The sequence below is a fragment of the Bufo bufo genome, chromosome 2, assembly GCF_905171765.1.
Source record: "Bufo bufo chromosome 2, aBufBuf1.1, whole genome shotgun sequence".
Lineage (NCBI taxonomy): Eukaryota > Metazoa > Chordata > Amphibia > Anura > Bufonidae > Bufo > Bufo bufo.
In genome coordinates this window covers 466,817,629-466,837,020 of record NC_053390.1, presented here as the reverse complement: position 1 = coordinate 466,837,020, position 19,392 = coordinate 466,817,629, and the positions used below count along the sequence as shown (strand labels likewise).

Here is a 19,392-nt window from a genome sequence, read left to right as displayed (position 1 = left end):
AAATAAAAAATTCTAGGAACTCGCCATGCCCCTCACGGAATACCTTGGGGTGTCTTCTTTCCAAAATGGGGTCACTTGTGGGGTAGTTATACTGCCCTGGCATTTTCCAGGGGCCCTAATGTGTGGTAAGTAGGTAAATGACCTGTGAAATCCTAAAGGTGCTCTTTGGAATATGGGCCCCTTTGCCCACCTAGGCTGCAAAAAAGTGTCACACATGTGGTATCGCCGTATTCAGGAGAAGTTGGGGAATGTGTTTTGGGGTGTCATTTTACATATACCCATGCTGGGTGAGAGAAATATCTTGGCAAAAGACAACTTTTCCCATTTTTTTATACAAAGTTGGCATTTGACCAAGATATTTCTCTCACCCAGCATGGGTATATGTAAAATGACACCCCAAAACACATTCCCCAACTTCTCCTGAGTACGGCGATACCAGATGTGTGACACTTTTTTGCAGCCTAGATGCGCAAAGGTGCCCAAATTCCTTTTAGGAGGGCATTTTTAGACATTTGGATACCAGACTTCTTCTCACGCTTTGGGGCCCCTAGAATGCCAGAGCAGTATAAATACCCCACATGTGACCCCATTTTGGAAAGAAGACACCCCAAGGTATTCAATGAGGGGCATGGCGAGTTCATAGAAATTTTTTTTTTTTTGCCACAAGTTAGCGGAAATTGATATTTTTAATTTTTTTCTCACAAAGTCTCCCGTTCCGCTAACTTGGGACAAAAATTTCAATCTTTCATGGACTCAATATGCCCCTCACGGAATACCTGGGGGTGTCTTCTTTCCGAAATGGGGTCACATGTGGGGTATTTATACTGCCCTGGCATTCTAGGGGCCCTAAAGCGTGAGAAGAAGTCTGGAATATAAATGTCTAAAAAATTTTACGCATTTGGATTCCGTGAGGGGTATGGTGAGTTCATGTGAGATTTTATTTTTTGACACAAGTTAGTGGAATATGAGACTTTGTAAGAAAAAAAAAAAAAAAAATTCTGCTAACTTGGGCCAAAAAAATATCTGAATGGAGCCTTACAGAGGGGTGATCAATGACAGGGGGGTGATCAATGACAGGGGGGTTGATCAATGACAGGGGGGTTGATCAATGACAGGGGGGTTGATCAATGACAGGGGGGTTGATCAGGGAGTCTATATGGGGTGATCACCACAGTCATTGATCATGCCCCTGTAAGGCTTCATTCAGACGTCCGGATGCGTTTTGCGGATCCGATCCATCTATCAGTGCATCCGTAAAAATCATGCGGACATCTGAATGGAGCTTTACAGGGGGGTAATCAATGACAGGGGGGTGATCAGGGAGTCTATATGGGGTGATCACCACAGTCATTGATCACTCCCCTGTAAGGCTTCATTCAGACGTCCGGATGCGTTTTGCGGATCCGATCCATCTATCAGTGCATCCGTAAAAATCATGCGGACATCTGAATGGAGCTTTACAGGGGGGTAATCAATGACAGGGGGGTGATCAGGGAGTCTATATGGGGTGATCACCACAGTCATTGATCATGCCCCTGTAAGGCTTCATTCAGACGTCCGGATGCGTTTTGCGGATCGGATCCATCTATCAGTGCATCCGTAAAAATCATGCGGACATCTGAATGGAGCTTTACAGGGGGGTGATCAATGACAGGGGGGTGATCAGGGAGTCTATATGGGGTGATCACCACAGTCATTGATCATGCCCCTGTAAGGCTTCATTCAGACGTCCGGATGCGTTTTGCGGATCCGATCCATCTATCAGTGGATCCGTAAAAATCATGCGGACATCTGAATGGAGCTTTACAGGGGGGTGATCAGGGAGTCTATATGGGGTGATCACCACAGTCATTGATCACGCCCCTGTAAGGCTTCATTCAGACGTCCGGATGCGTTTTGCGGATCCGATCTATCCATCAGTGGATCCGTAAAAATCATGCGGACGTCTGAATGGAGCTTTACAGGGGGTTGATCAATTACAGGGGTGTAATCAATGACAGGGGGGGTGATCAGGGAGTCTATATGGGGTGATAACCACAGTCATTGATCACGCCCCTGTAAGGCTTCATTCAGACGTCCGGATGCGTTTTGCGGATCCGATCCATCTATCAGTGGATCCGTAAAAATCATGCGGACATCTGAATGGAGCTTTACAGGGGGGTAATCAATGACAGGGGGGTGATCAATGACAGGGGGGTGATCAGGGAGTCTATATGGGGTGATCAGGGGCTAATAAGGGGTTAATAAGTGACGGGGGGGGGGTGTAGTGTAGTGTAGTGGTGCTTGGTGGGACTTTACTGAGCTACCTGTGTCCTCTGGTGGTCGATCCAAACAAATGGGACCACCAGAGGACCAGGTAGCAGGTATATTAGACGCTGTTATCAAAACAGCGTCTAATATACCTGTTAGGGGTTAAAAAAAACACATCTCCAGCCTGCCAGCGAACGATCGCCGCTGGCAGGCTGGAGATCAACTCTCTTACCTTCCGTTCCTGTGAGCGCGCGCGCCTGTGTGCGCGCGTTCACAGGAAATCTCGCCCATCGCGAGATGACGCATATATGCGTGACTCTGCGCAGGGCTGCCACCTCCGGAACGCGATCCTGCGTTAGGCGGTCCGGAGGTGGTTAAAGAGGACCTTTCATGGGTCCGAACATTGTAAGATAACTATCTGGATATGTAGAGCGGCGCCCAGGGATCTCACTGCACTTACTATTATTCCTGGGCGCCGCTCCGTTCGCCCGCTGTGGCCCTGTTACCTTCTCCCGCTCTGTATGGTAATTGCTACTATCGGTAAGCCAGGGAGTCTGCTCTGTTTCTCCCTGGGCGTCCCTTCTCCCTGGCTGTAGCGCTGTCCAATCGCAGCGCAGAGCTCACAGACTGAGAGGTTTTTCTCTCCCTGGCTGTGAGCTCTACGCTGCGATTGGAGCGGCGCCCAGGGATAATAGTAAGTGCAGTGAGATCCCCGGGCGCCGCTCTACATGTCCAGATAGTTATCTTACAATGTTCGGACCCATTAAAAGGTCCTCTTTATGTCTAGGTAAGTAAAGGACAGGGTAGTATTTTGAAGTCTTGGTCTTCCAACCAACGTCAGACATTTCTAGCCATGTGACGTCTCATTGTCTTGCTGAACGATCCATTCTGCTCCAGGGAAGACAGCATTTAGGGGTGTACATGATCTGCAAGGATGGATTCCTACTCAAATTGGTTGAGTGCCTTCCACATGGATGAGTGGGCCCAGAGAATACTAAAAAACATTCCCCAGAGCATACCGCTGCCACCACCAGCTCGTGTTCTTCCAGCAATGGTTGCAGGGTGTTTGTTCTCTGAGGTTGCTGTGATTTTCTTCAATAATATGGCCAGGGATATCCTGTCCAAGTTCTCGCGGGAGAAGGAGTTGCGATTCTCGCAAGAACTTGAGCTCCTTCTCCCTGGCTAAGAGCGGGGCGCTCTCATTGGATGCTCTCGCAGCCAGGGAGAAGATAACCGCGCCCAGGACAAATTCAAGTCCCCGCCTAGTTGAACCGAATTGCCTCATTAGCATATGAGGCGCCAAAACAAACGGGGACCACAGTGAACGAAAGGGGGGGGGGGGCCTTTGAAAAAAGAAAAGCGGAAAGACATCACTGGGGGCCGCACTGTAAGGTAATATAACTATTTCAATACATGTATCCTGGTGAAAGGTCCTCTTTAATAAGGGACTGGACTATGTAAAGAAATCCATTTGGTTATCTGCAGTGTAGTACATGCCCCACTGTCCCTTTTATGATGTCTCCCTCTTTCGGTTATGAAAGTGGCCATTACACTACCCAACACATGAAGCAATGCCAGAACATTAAACTCCTAAGTACTAGTAAAATACACTACTTCAGTGAACACCCTAGGCTGGCCAGCGCCCGCAGCACCCAGAAGGCATGACGCCCGGAAGACTGCCGCGGCCGCCACCCGAGCACTGCGCCTGTACCGATAACCCTGTGACACCGCAGCGCTTTAGCCTCAAACCTCATGGCAGCCAATTGCGAGCGGCAGCTCTGACGTGTCATCAGCCAATCAGCTCCCAGCTCTCAGTTTGACTCGTCCGCTTAGATAGATAAACTTTACGCTGGGATCGGCCGCTTGGGTCCCCGGAGATGGGAAGATTTCGCGTGACGTCATTGTAACAGTAGCCAATCGTTACTCCCTTCATGCTTGATTGACGACGACGCCACCCAATCCCCTGCAGTCGCTGGTATTTCCTGTATAGTAGTTTTTAATATGGCGAAGACTTACGACTATTTGTTTAAACTGCTTCTGATCGGTGACTCGGGAGTCGGCAAGACCTGCGTGCTGTTCAGGTTCTCAGAAGATGCCTTCAACTCTACGTTTATATCCACAATAGGTGAGAAGCGGCTCAAACCTGGGAGCAACTAGTGGACGTGTGAGGGGAATGACAGGGGCAGAGTGCAGGGGCCACTGACAGAGGGTATGATCCAGGTCCTCCGTCCAAGTGCAGGCTCCTGTGGACTTGGATAAGGGTACATCGTGTCACCTGCATATATTTGTCCGTCAGACTGTGTGTGTATATATATATATATATATATATATATATATATATATATACAGTGTGTGTGTCTATACTAGGGATCGACCGATGCCGATAACCTGTGAACTTTCAGGCCGATAGCCGATAACTTATACCGATATTCTGTGCATTTTCATTTTTGGAAAAATATAATATGTTTCTGTTATGATGTTCCCCACAGGAATTATTTTTTAAATATTTTAATAGTTTGGTCTTTTCGGACGTTGCGATATGTGATAGGTTTATTTATTGTTTATATATCTTATATGTAAAATTGAGAAAGGGGGTGATTTATACTTGGGGTACTTTCACACTTGCGTTGTTGGATTCCGGCAGGCAGTTCCGTTGCCGGATCTGCCTGCCGGATCCGGCAATCTGTACGCAAACAGATACCATTTGTAGACGGATCCGGCAATCTGTACGCAAACAGATACCATTTGTAGACGGATCCGGCAATCTGTACGCAAACAGATACCATTTGTAGACGGATCCGGATGCCGATCCGTCTCACAAATGCATTGCAATACCGGATCCATCTCTCCAGTTGTCACCTGGAAAAAACGGATCTGGCATTTATTTTTTTCACATTTTTAAAGGTCTGTGCATGCACAGACTGCAAAACCGGATCCATTTTTCCGGAACACTTGTGGCTGGATCCGGCATTAATGCATTTCAGTGGAAAATAATGCCGGCATTCCGGCAAGTGTTCTGGAATTTTGGACGTTATTTTCTCAGTCTAAAAACCGTGCAGTGACTGAACTGAAGACGTCCTGATGTATCCTGAACGGATTGCTCTCCATTCAGAATGCATTAGGATAAAACTGATTTTTACTTTCCGGTATTGAGCCCCTGTGACGGAACTCAATACCAGAAAAGAATAACGCTAGTGTGAAAGTAGCCTTAATATTTTGGTGTGTGTTTTTTTTTTTTTTTTTTTTTTTACTTTTAAGGGGTTCTGCAGTTTGGATAGAGCATCAGCATCAGATCACACCTGGGACTTTACTGATCAGCTGTTTGAGAAGGCAGTGGCGCTGGCAGTAGTGCCGCAGCCTTCTCGCTGTTTACCGCAGGCCCAGTGACGTCACGACTAGTATCACTGGCCTGGGTGCGGCTAACCTCCATTCAAGTGAACAGAGCGGGTCGGTGGGTGTCTGACCCCCGCCGATCAGACGCTGAAGATCTATCCAGAGGATAGATCATCAGTTTAAAAAAACTGCAGAACCCCTTTAATAACTATTTCCCCCCCTTAGGGGGTAGAACCTGGGATCTTTTAATCCCTTGTTCTATTCACCCTGATAGAGCTCTATTAGGGTGAATAGGACTTCACACTCTCCCTGCTGTCCTGTGCATAGTACACACAGCAGCAGGGAGATTACCATGGCGACCAGGGCTTCAGTAGTGTCCTGGATGCCATGGTATCCGATCAGAGCCCCAGGCTTACACTGCTGGGGCTCTGATCAGAAGCTGCCACCGATGAGGAGGGGAGGGGACCCTGTGACCACTCCCCAATACTGGGGAGGACGCACTGCGCCACCAATAATAATTAATGTTTAATACAGGAGGTGGGTGTGTCGGCGCAGAATCACATTGTTGGCACCCTACCTCTGACAGGGAGCTGCGATCAGCGTCAGCAGTTAACCCCTCAGGTGCGGTACCTGTTATATAGGCTGGGCACCGCCTCCTGTATATGTATTAGACGTTAATTATCATTGGTGGTGCACTGCCCCCGTCCCTCCTCCCGTCTCTCCTCATTGGCAGCACAGGGAAGGGGGGGTTAGAGTGACTCCTTCTCCCCTGTGCTGCTGAGGGAACATGAGCCCGCTGACAGCTCCCTCCAAAGATGTTCTATTGGATTTTGGTCTAGATACTGGCTAGGCCACTCCAGAACCTTGATATGCTTCTTACGGAGCCACTCCTTGGTTATCCTGGCTATGTGCTTCGGGTCGTTGTCATGTTGGAAGACCCAGCCACGACCCATCTTGAATGCTGAGGAAAGGAGGTTGTTGCTCAAAATCTCACAATAAATGGCTCCATTCATCCTCTCCTTAAGGCTACATGCACACGACCGTATGTGTTTTGCGGTCCACAAATTGCGGATTCGCAAAAAAAACGGATGACGTTCCGTATGGCATCCGTTTGTTTTTTTGCGGATCCGTTTTTTTGGCGGATCCATTGTAATAATGCCTATCCTTGTCCGCAAACTAGAAAAAAATAGGACATGCACTATTTTTTTTGCGGAGCAACAGAACGGACATACTGATGCGGACAGCACACGGTGTGCTGTCCGTGTTTTTTTGCGGACCCATTGTAATGAATGGGTCCGCATCCTATCTGCCAAAAAAAAGGATCGGACACAGAAACAAAATACGCTCGTGTCCATGAGGCCTAATACAGTGCAGTCGTCCTGTCCCCTCCGCAGAAAAGCACCCCCAAAGCATGATGTTACCACCCCCATGCTTCACATTAGGGATGGTGTTCTTGGGATGCAACTCATCCTTCTTTTTCCTCCAAACACGACGAGTGAAGTTTAGACCAAAAAGTTCTACTTTGGTCTCATCTGACCACATGACTTTCTACCATGCCTCCTCTGGATCATCCAGATGGTCATTGGCAAACTTCAGATGGGCCTGGACATGTGATGACTTGAGCAGGGGAACCTTCCGTGCAATGCATGATTTGAAACCATGACGGCGTAGTGTTCTACTGACAGTGACCTTTGAAACTGTGTTCCCAGCTCTCTTCATGTCATTGACCAGCTCCTCCCTTGTAGTTCTGAGTTGATTCCTCACCTTTCTTATCATCAGTGATACCCCATGAGGTGAGATCTTGCATGGAGCCCCAGACTGAGGGAGACTGACAGTCGTCTTTAGCCTCTTCCATTTTCTAACAATTGCTCTAACAGTTGATCTATTTTCACCAAGCTGCTTGGCAATTGTCCCGTAGCCCTTTCCAGCCTTGTGGAGGTCCACAATTTTGTCTCTGATGTCTTTTGACAGCTCTTTGGTCTTGCCCATGGTAGTAGTTGGCGTCTGACTGACTGTGGAGTGGAAAGGAGGTCTTTAAGGAGCTCAGACAGGTGCTACTAAGTTAGATTAATGAGTGGAGTAGAGGTGGAATTTTTAAAGGGGTTGTCCGGGTTCAGAGCTGAACCCGGACATACCCTTATTTTCACCCAGGCAGCCTCCCTGAGGCTAGCATCGGAGCATCTCATGTTTCGATGCGCTCCCTTGCCCTGCGCTAGATTGCGCAGGGCACAGGCTCTTTTGTTTTCAATAACACACTGCCGGGCGGAAACTTCCGCGTGCCAGTGTGTTCGGTGACGTCACCGGCTCTGAGGGGCGGGCTTTAGCGCTGCCCTAGCTGTTTTACTGGCTAGGGCAGCGCTAAGTCCCGCCCATCAGTGCCGGTGATGTCACCGGGGTTCCTGGCAGCCCCATAGAGAGCCCCGGTACGTCACCGGATCTCCAAAAAATGCCTTTGCCCTGCGCGATTTAGCGCAGGGCAAAGGAGAGCATTGGAGCATTAACTGCTCTAATGCTCAAGTCAGGGGGGGGGGGGGGGGCTGCCTGGGTGAAAATGGAGGTATGTCCGGGTTCAGCTCTGAACCTGGACAACCCCTTTAAAGGCACAGTAACAGGTCTTGGAGAGCCAGAATTCTTGCTGTTTCTCAGGTGTTCAAATACTTATGTTCAGCAGTGCAAGACAAATACATTCTTTAGAAAGAATACAATGTGATTTCCTGATATATATTTTATTTATTCTGAGGGAATGCACCTACAATGTGAATTTCAGACCCCTCCATGATTTCTAAGTGGGAGAACTTGCAAAATCACAGGGTGTTCAAATACTTCTGTTCCTCACTGTATGTGTGTATATATGTGTGTGTGCGTGTCTGTGTGTGTATATATAAACGTGCTTTTTCTCTTGGTGGCAGCAGGATGTGTCTGTCACCCCTGCCTCAGTGACTATTCCACATGTACACTTGGGTCCCTATTGTAATCTTGCACCACGGTGAATGGTATTGTGGGCAATCTCAGGGTCTCTGTACTGCTGCCGCTGACAGGTTAGTAACAGAATGTACACCCATCTAACGCCGGGTTCACATCACTGTTATTTTTCTGTTCTTCTGATCCGTCTGAAGAACAGAAAAATAAAGAAATAACGGATGCTGTAAAAAATTCAGGTCCTGAGCATCAGGACTTTTTTCCCTCTAAAATAACGTGTCTCAGATGGAAATGGCTCAAACAGATGCCAGATGTGCATAACTGATGCTCAGGATCAGTTTTTTTTCATTATTTTTCTGCTCTTCTGACAGATCAGAAGAACATAACTGGGATGTGAACCCGGCCTAAGCTTCTCTCCAGGCAGAAAGGAGAGTCTCATGTAAAACATGGTTCTCCAGTGTTTGTTTAATATAGTCACCTGTTTCTTGGAAAGCTAGGTGACCATCAATATGGTTGCATTACAGCCCTCAAAGGAGCAGGGGCATAGTGGCAGTAGGCCTTAAAGGAAAAGTTCCCGACACACTGGCACTCTCCTCAATTCTATCCTGCTATTAAAGGGGTTTTCCAACACCCGGAACACCCACCGATCAGCTGTTTGAGAAGGCATCGGTGCTCGCAGTAGCCGTGTGGCCTTCTCTTACCTTTTCTTTGGCCATATGCCATCACGTTCATCAGGCACATGGCCTAGGCACAGCTCAACCCTAATGAAGTGAATTGGACTGAGCCCGATACCAAGCCCAACCGCTATACAAGGCACTGTGCTTGGTGAGCTGAGAGAAGGCCACGGCACTACTGTGAGCTCTGCTACCTTCTCAAACATCTGATCGGCAGGGGTCCCAGGTGTCTGCCTCCCACCAATCAGATACTGATGACCATTCCAGAGGACAGGACATCAGTGTAACAGTCGCTATGTGGAGGCGGAGCGAATCAGGCTTTGTTTGCTCTGCCTCTGTCCTCTTCTGTGTGTCCCGCACCATGCCTTGTGTGCCCTCAGGGCTGCCTGGTGTGGTGGTACATGCTGTATAATAAATAGATATATATATCTCTACAGGTTGGTGGATGTCCGATTATCTGCAGATTTGATTGCACAAATTTTCAGTTTACTTGGATTATATTTTTTTGTAAGTCTTATTCACACACTGCTACTGTACATACTGTAGATTTGATATATGGGGCGGGTTTTAGTTCCACCTACCAGTATGTGCGTCACCTACCAGCAATGTGACCATGCCTAACTGTTTAGTCACCCACAGATTTTGCGTCATATTGCAGCTTGGCTCCATTCACTTCAGTGGAACTCAGCTTCAAAACCAGACACAATACATAGACAGACATGAAGCTGTTTCTGGAAGAAAGCAGCCATGTTTTTCCTATCCTGGACAACCCCTTTAAGTCGGCAATCCTTCCCAGGCTACCAGTGACTACATAACTGGATTATACACCATGTACTGTAGAATTGGAGTGATCATAGTGATTCTGCTGCTCACAGGTTTAGGGAGAAGATCTGCACCTAGCCTGACAAGGGGGAATGGGTTAGCTGAAATGGGCCATGGCTTGCCAGGAAAAAGTGGGCGTGGGCTGATATGTAACATTTTGTGCCACAATTATGACATAAAATAAATTTTCAACCCAATGAATAGTTGGTACGGAGTTAAGGGGGGAGGGGATTTATCATTACCCAGTAAAAGAAAAAGTTACAAACGCTGTTTTTGTGACTTTCTAAACTCCATTGCGTCAAAATATTGTCAGAAGTGGGATTTGTGTGCTGCCCTCGTCACTTTCCCAAAATGGGGCCCGACACATTTAGGTCTCTTTCAGACGAGCGTGTCCTGTGCGGAAATGATGTTCCGTGTGTGAGCATGATTTGCCGTTCTGAACACTCGCACAGCATTATAATGATTTATAATGCTGTGTGTCTTACTTCTGCAGAATTATGCTTTTGATGTACCCAGCGATCCATCATAGGATTAAAAAAGCCTGTTGCACTGATCGGTGATTGCCGCCTGAATATTTTCTTCTCATCTTCTGCAGAATTATACTGACAGCAATATGCAGCAGTAGATACAGGCCGCTACCATGCTTCTGACTTTGTTCCGTCCCTAAAATTCTTGCATGGATGGGGTCATGTGCGCAGCTGCAGCCAATGACGTCCCCAAAGGTCACAACACTGCTGGGTCACATGCCGCTCCCCTATAGGCTTCCATGTTCCCTACACTATTTCATATGGTTGATAATAATAAAAAAAAAAGTAGACGGATGTGTGAGGTCTGACAAAGTTTGTGAACTCCCCACCACGAGCATGTCGGGACAGCACCGGATGGATTCATAACCTAATCATATCAGTGGTTTACAGCTGTACTTTTGGACCCACAAGAATCTCGTTGGCAACAAGTAATGTCTGTGCTTGTTACTGTATCCCATCACAAGAATGTCAGCTTGAATTGCAGCAACCAACCGTGATAACATTTCTTGTTAAACTTGGCAAGAGTGGAAGAGAAATTAGGGAGATGCTCACCAAGCAAAGGAGAGTCAAAATTTGTCAAGACCTTTTTGAAGAGGCAAAATGATGTTTTGGGCAGTGTGAGAATCCCTTTAGGAATCGTCACCTCCCTATTCACCTTTTTTCTGTTTCCAAAGATAAAGTACCAAAAGCAAGGCATTTTGATAATATTAATGACCTCAAAAGTAATAGGACAACACTGCTAAAGGCCATTCCACAAAACAGTTTCAAAATTGCTTCAAAGTGTAGACAAGGAGCTGGAGCCGCTTTCATTAGATATCTGTGAGGTTAGGCAGAGGGAGGGGGAATCCCATTCACCGTAATAGTACTCTATTACAGTCTATGGAACAAGCAATCAGAAAATCGCAGGTTATAGCCCCCTAAGGGGCTATATAGAAAAAATTCTAATCACTGTCATTCAAATACATTGTCTCCTGATTGTCAGTTATTATGTGATAATCCTCATTCTAGTGTATGACTTTTTCTTCTAACAAAAGTTTTTTGCTTCTAGAAGTTTGTATGCTCATTAAATTCACATTATGTGCTCAAACCTAGCAAACTGTGAAGGTCGTTACATGCAGGACTGCATTCTAGGCAAGTTAGTGGTAGCACTTTTCTCATAACTGTGGGGGTCATTTATTAAGACAGGCATTTTAGCCGCCGGTCTTAATCACCCCTTCGCTGTCGGTGGATCAGCCAAAGTTATGTAGAAGCGCCAGTTTCTACATAACTTCGGTGCATCCAACGCCGGTCTAAATCAGCTTTCTTGCTGGCGTAGATTTAGAACATTTTCTACGCCTAAAACAGGCGTAGAAATGATAAATGAGATGGGCCAGGTGGCCTCGACCCCCTTCCCCGCCCATGTTACGCCTATTAGTAAATGACCCCTTATATGTTGTCCTATGGCATCATAGTGCAATCATTTGCTGTTTTGTTATGAGCTTTATCAGTTAGTTGAATTTTATGTTTTTATATATATTATACTTTTTTTATTTTTTTATTCTAAGGCTAAATTCACTCCACTGGGATTTGCAGTGGTGTTTTATTTTTCAGTACCAGTTATTCTGTCCACCAAAAAAGATGGCAACAAATAGAAAGCAGGTCAAACTGAGTCCAAAGATGATTACTGTGTGTGATCCTTGAAGTGAATGGATCCGTTGCGGTATATATCTGAATACTGTCATAAAGTTCTGTCTGAAACTAAGACAACCAATAGTTAGTATACAAGTCTAGTAGTATCTGTGCAAAAGTGGGTGCTTCAGGTAGGGTTACCACCCCAACAAACTGTACAGTCCAGTGATAAAGCCAAGCTGAGGGTGTATTGTGAAATGTTCTCATCCAGCCTGAGCCCCTGTGATAAATCTGGTGCCTGTCTAAGGTTACACCATTTACATACCGGTAAGGCTACTTTCACACTAGCGTTCGGGGCTCCGCTTGTGAGCTCCGTTTGAAGGCTCTCACAAGCGGCCCCGAACGGATCCGTACTGCCCCAATGCATTCTGAGTGGATGCGGATCCGCTTAGAATGCATCAGTTTGGCACCGTTTGTCCTCCGCTCCGCTCAGCAGACGGACACCCGAACGCTGCTTGCAGCGTTTTCGTGTCCGCCTGGCCGTGCGGAGCCAAACGGATCCGTCCAGACTTACAATGCAAGTCAATGGGGACGGATCCGTTTGACATTGACACAATATGGTGCAATTTCAAACGGATCCGTCCCCCATTGACTTTCAATGTAAAGTCAGGATTATACCATCAGATCGGAGTTTTCTCCAATCCGATGGTATATTTTAACTTGAAGCGTCCCCATCACCATGGGAACGCCTCTATGTTAGAATATACCATCGGATTTGAGTTACATCGTGAAACTCAAATCCGACAGTATATTCTAACACAGAGGCGTTCCCATGGTGATGGGGACGCTTCAAGTTAGAATATACTGAGAACTGTGCACATGACTGCCCCCTGCTGCCTGGCAGGTGCTGCCAGGCAGCAGGGGGCAGACCCCCCCCCCCCCCTCCTGTATTTAACTTATTGGTGGCCAGTGCGGCCCCCCCTCCCTCCCCAGTATTAATTGTAACCAGTGCGGCCCCCCTCCCTCTATATTCATCGGTGGCCAGTGGGGATATTAAATATGAGCAGTGCGGTCTCCCCCTCCCTCCCTCCCCAGTATTAAATATGAGCAGTGCGGTCTCCCCCTCCCTCCCTCCCCAGTATTAAATATGAGCAGTGCGGTCTCCCCCTCCCTCCCTCCCCAGTATTAAATATGAGCAGTGCGGCCTCCCCCTCCCTCTATTCATTGGTGGCCAGTGCGGATTCAAAGTATTGTGATCAGTGCGGCCTCCCATCTCTCCCCCCCCCCCCCATCATTGGTGGCAGCGGAGAGTACCGATCGGAGTCCCAGTTTAAATCGCTGGGGCTCCGATCGGTTACCATGGCAGCCAAGACGCTATTGCAGTCTTGGCTGCCATGGTTACTTAGCAACAAATAGCAGCATTATACTTACCTGAAGAGCTGCGATCTATGTGACCGGCCGGGAGCTCCTCCTACTGGTAAGTGACAGGTCTATAAGCAATGCGCCGCACAGACCTGTCACTTTACCAGTAGGAGGAGCTCCCGGCCGGTCACATAGATCGCAGCTCTTCAGGTAAGTATAATGATTCTATTTGTTGCTAAGTAACCATGGCAGCCAAGACTGCAATAGCGTCTTGGCTGCCATGGTAACCGATCGGAGCCCCAGCGATTTAAACTGGGACTCCGATCGGTACTCTCCGCTGCCACCAATGATGGGGGGGGGGAGAGAGGAGAGGCCGCACTGATCACAATACTTTGAATCCGCACTGGCCACCAATGAATAGAGGGAGGGGGAGGCCGCACTGCTCATATTTAATACTGGGGAGGGAGGGAGGGGGAGACCGCACTGCTCATATTTAATACTGGGGAGGGAGGGAGGGGGAGACCGCACTGCTCATATTTAATACTGGGGAGGGAGGGAGGGGGAGACCGCACTGCTCATATTTAATACTGGGGAGGGAGGGAGGGGGAGACCGCACTGTTCATATTTAATACTGGGGAGGGAGGGAGGGGGAGACCGCACTGCTATTTAATATCCGCACTGGCCACCGATGAATATAGAGGGAGGGGGGCCGCACTGGTTACAATTAATACTGGGGAGGGAGGGGGGGCCGCACTGGCCACCAATAAGTTAAATACAGGAGGGGGGGGGGGGGGTCTGCCCCCTGCTGCCTGGCAGCACCTGCCAGGCAGCAGGGGGCAGTCATGTGCACAGTTCTCAGTATATTCTAACTTGAAGCGTCCCCATCACCATGGGAACGCTTCTGTGTTTAGAATATACTGTCGGATCTGAGTTTTCCGAAGTGAAAAATCAGATCTGAAATAAACTGTTATGCAAACGGATCCGTTCTGAACGGATGCAAGCGTTTGCATTATAGGAGCGGATCCGTCTGATGAAACATCAGACGGACCCGCTCGAACGCTAGTGTGAAAGTAGCCTAATTAGTAAATCTGCCTCACTGTTTTAGTGCATTTCATATGACACTATAGACTTCAATGCGATATCTGGCGGCGCAGAAGTTGTTTCTCAGCTGGTCGGATCTCTGGTTACATGGGAAGTGTAGTGAGGTGCACTAGTGGTGGTGATGTAGAAGATAATGGGCCCTTCCTCAGTATCTGCACTGTCAGCAGGAAGTGAGGAGTTATTGCAGGGTTGTATCACTGTCATACAGGATAGAGGAGGCCAGTCCCAAATGTCGGTGTAACTGGAGGAGCAGCCGTACACAACGGCTATATAACATACGTTGTCAGGCTCGTAGCCTAGATGCACGTGGGTTTGGGTGTGTGTATGTGAGGTTTTTCATTGATCCATGACCTAAAAGCTGTAGAAACTGTAAAGCTGGTTCTCAGTGACCCTGCAGATCTCTGTATTGAGTATTTTTATGTGTACAATACAATTTTGACATAAACTAAAAACCTAAAGTGCAAAACTGCAAGAGGGTTGGATGTGATAGGAGTGGGTGGGGGGGGGGGGGGGGGGGCTGTACAATGTCTTTCAAATGTGAAAGTTCACAAAAAGCGATATGACAGGATATGAAGGCAGTGTGTCCTCCTTAGCGCCTGGCTCATTTTGTCACAGAGAGGAAGTAAAGCTGAATTAGTCACTGTAACTTTAGTTCTGAGGCTGGGCCACGTCTGAATCATGACTCTTTTCACACCTTTATTAATATTGTTAATGTTTTTCTTACAGGTATTGACTTTAAAATCAGAACTATAGAACTAGATGGCAAGAGAATTAAGCTACAGATATGGTAAGTGACCCAGCTTTGTCCTAGGTGCCCCACTTATCCCCAGTAATGTTAGGGGTTCATGGCCTACAGCTTTCAGTATAGAATTTGTATTCAGTAGGTGTTCAGTATGAGACACAACCTCATAATGTGAAACGCATTAGCAGTAGTGCGGCTGAAGTTTTACTTATTATTATTTTTTTTAAACCAGTGCTCTGTGATTTGCATAGCCAGCATTGCTGAAAAACCTCAGTAATTATAGAAAACCTGCAGAAAATAAACCTAGAATTATTTAATGTTGCTAAAACATGGAGGCAATAATGAGTATAGTATTAGAATGCGATACAAGAATATATTAATATGTTGAAACCTTCCAAGTCGAATTTTTTTTATTTGCGTATCTGGGTAGGCAATTATCAGGAAGCAACCGTTCGTTCCCAATAATTGTCTGCTTGTCAGAGGAGGTGAGAGCTTCATTTACATGCAGCAATCTTCTCTGTACGAGGATAAGAGATCTCTGCTGTGATCATTCATTCCCTACCCAGCATGAAACTTTGCTGTCCACATCAGTGATACTTTCACCCAATGAATGGGCCAATTTTTGGGAATGAGTTTTCATACAGTAGTTAGTTCCTGATCATCAGCTGGAAAATTATCCGATGAGAAGGGACCTTTAGTTTGCAACATCTGCAGTACTAGATTTTGTCTGTGAATGAGTGCTCCTAGTGCTGTTTCCAGCATGTTTGTCAAAGTTAGGATAAAGTGGCCAACCCCCGCTCCATATTTTTCCCAAAATAGAACCCACCTAACAATTTAAAGTCATGGTGTGTCTCAGATGGCACCAGCTGGGCACAACATATTGGGCACTGAAACTTTATATATGTGGAAAACTTGCAGTTTTTATTTTGCACTGTCGCCTGTGCATTAATTTCTGCTAAATACTCTACCCCATAATACCTTGAGAGGCTGAGTTTCCAAAATTGTCACTTCTCAGACATCCATTTATTATTTCATCCCAAAGCCTCTACAGTTTTCAGAACAAGATGTGCGGTTAGCAGAAAAAGCACATTGTTTAAACATCCAAATGATGTTCGGTGCATCGAGGACAGGCCCAAGCCACAGGATGCACCCAAATTCCATCCTTCTTCACAGTAAGACTATACATCTGTATCACCGTCCTTAGGACAACAATGCAGTTAAATAACTACGGCGGGTACGGGTGCCAATAGCTCCCATGCCCTGCTGTTCACTGTGAAAGGCCTATTTATAGAGTAGAATGGAGCACAAGATCGCCAAGCAACTGCCTGTACCCAGTCTCAGGCGGTGCATGAGTCCAGCCGCCGGCAACCCAGGCCGCAGTTGTCTGCAATGCCAGGTATATGCAGCTCTCACTTGGACACGATCCTAGAGGCTGTAGCTTCCAATGTATCAGAGCTAGCGCCACAGTCTTAGTCTTGTCTTAAAGTTTAGATTGTCCACTTTGAAGCAAGCCCGATATGTCTAGCTGCCACACAGCCAAAGATCTAGCCATCAGTAGCAAGGAGGTATGAGATACATCCTTGGCTGTTGAAGTGCCACTCTGCAAGGATTTATGAGGGTTAAAGGAATCAGCCACTGTTAGGGCCCCCAGCGATCAATTCTCTTATGTGTAGTTGATAAGTTGCTATAGTGGGACAAGTGTTCTTGTTGCTTTTAATCCTATTGTATTGTTGTTGTTTTTTCCTTCTTCACTTCTAGGGACACAGCTGGACAAGAAAGATTTCGTACTATTACAACGGCTTATTACAGAGGAGCAATGGTAAGTGATGACAGCCATTTTTAAAAGGGTATTCTGAGATTTTTGAACTGATGACCTACCCGGGACCCTCGCTGAACAGTTGTTTGAGAAGGCACCAGCGCTCACAGTAATGCTGTGACCTTCTCTCTGCTCACCAAGCACAGTGCCGTCCATTTGATAGCGGCTGTGCTCGGAATCGCAGCTCTGCCCCAATCACTTCAATGAATTCTTTCACCAATAAACGTGACGTCAGCACTACTGCTTGCATCGCTGCTTTCTCAAACAGCTGATTGATAGGGGACCCCCACCAATTATATACTGATGACTTATCAGGAGGATAGATTATCTGTTCAAAAATCTCGGAAAACCTTTTTCAGTTTAAATTTCACTTTTTCATCAGCTGGTTTTATATCTGAGAACTTTCCTTACCTGCTGTGTGAGTGTGAATATATACAATGTTGTCATTTATCTTATCATGGGAAAGTGAGCAGCAGCCTGTAGTTTAGTACTGTTACTAGGGTTGTCCCGATACCGATACTAGTATCGGTATCGGGACCGATTCCGAGTTTTCTCGGCGGTACTCAGCCGCCGATACCCCGCCCCGATACATAAATAGAATACTATGGGCGTAACTATGGGCGGGGCCCGATGCAGTCACTGTACTCTTACACCGGGCCCCGCCGCTCACCGAAGTATTTATAAACGTGAATCCTTATCCTGTTATTAAGCTGCCCTCTCCCATGTTCCCCTGTCCCCCCTGTATCCCCACAGCACTTACTTAAGCTTCCATAGCAGGCAGAGCAGACGGCAGCAGTAACGTCACTCACTGACGTAGAGCGCCTGCTCCGCCCACTTTATGAGTGAAGCAGGCGGAGCAGGCGCGCAACGTCAGTGAGTGACGTTACTGGTGCCGTCCGCTCTGCCTGCTATGGAAGCTTAAGTAAGTGCTGTGGGGATACAGGGGGATACAGGGGAACATGGCAGAGGGCAGCGTTAGTTCAACTTAACAACAGGATAAGGATTCACGTTTATAAATACTTCGGTGAGCGGCGGGGCCCGGTGTATTGGGGGACACTGTTATGAGGGGGATCTGTGGATGACATATAGCAGTGTCATCCACAGATCCTCCCCATAACAGTTCCATCCACAGATCCCCCACCAAATAACAATGCCATCCTCAGATCCCCCCACCCCATAACAATGCCATCCACAGATATCCCACCCCATAGCAGTACCATCCACAGATCCCCATAACAGTGCCATCCACAGATCCCCCATAACAGTGCCATCCACAGATCCCCCATAACAGTGCCATCCACAGATCCCCATAACAGTGCCATCCACAGATCCCCCATAACAGTGCCATCCACAGATCCCCATAACAGTGCCATCCACAGATCCCCCATAACAGTGCCATCCACAGATCCCCATAACAGTGCCATCCACAGATCCCCCATAACAGTGCCATCCACAGATCCCCCATAACAGTGCCATCCACAGATCCCCCATAACAGTGCCATCCACAGATCCCCCATAACAGTGCCATCCACAGATCCCCATAACAGTGCCATCCACAGATCCCCATAACAGTGCCATCCACAGATCCCCATAACAGCGCCATCCACAGATCCCCCATAACAGTGCCATCCACAGATCCCCCATAACAGTGCCATCCACAGATCCCCCATAACAGTGCCATCCACAGATCCCCCATAACAGTGCCATCCACAGATCCCCCATAACAGTGCCATCCACAGATCCCCCATAACAGTGCCATCCACAGATCCCCATAACAGTGCCATCCACAGATCCCCCATAACAGTGCCATCCACAGGTCCCCCATAACAGTGCCATCCACAGATCCCCCACATGACAGTGCGTCATCCACAGATCCACAGATCCCCCAAAACGGTCACATGACATTTAAAAAAAGTATCGGTATTCGGTATCGGTGACTACTTGAAAAAAAGTATCGGTACTTGTACTCGGTCCTAAAAAAGTGGTATCGGGACAACCCTAACTGTTACACTATATAGAAATCGGGGAGGAGGGGAATGCAGCTCTTTTTTTTTTCTGTCCACTGTAATTTGTTTGTGAATAGGTATAAATTTGTCCTTTTTCCCACAAGTTTTTGCACGTTCCAATCTTTAATAAGCAATGGACCCAGAAAGTAGTGGGCATGACCATAAAATGTGGTGCATGTGGAAAAATATGCTTGGAAACCCACCACAGTGCTGTATCTTCCATACTGTGCAA

The 19,392-nt window shown here is 47.2% G+C and overlaps 1 protein-coding gene across 2 annotated transcripts in view; it reads left to right on the top strand.

Annotated features, from left to right (window-relative positions):
- The first annotated feature begins 4,206 nt into the window (after positions 1 to 4,206).
- The window catches only part of RAB8A (RAB8A, member RAS oncogene family), a 43,854-nt gene continuing 28,668 nt past the window's right edge, over positions 4,207 to 19,392 (top strand). The window contains exons 1-3 of one of the 2 annotated variants that reach the window (XM_040417672.1): positions 4,207 to 4,375; positions 15,323 to 15,383; positions 17,097 to 17,157. In XM_040417672.1, the coding sequence (XP_040273606.1) occupies positions 4,252 to 4,375; positions 15,323 to 15,383; positions 17,097 to 17,157 (246 nt within the window). In that variant the 5' untranslated portion in view covers positions 4,207 to 4,251. The remainder of the gene's footprint in view (positions 4,376 to 15,322; positions 15,384 to 17,096; positions 17,158 to 19,392) is intronic. The other variant, XM_040417671.1, reaches the window with a different exon arrangement.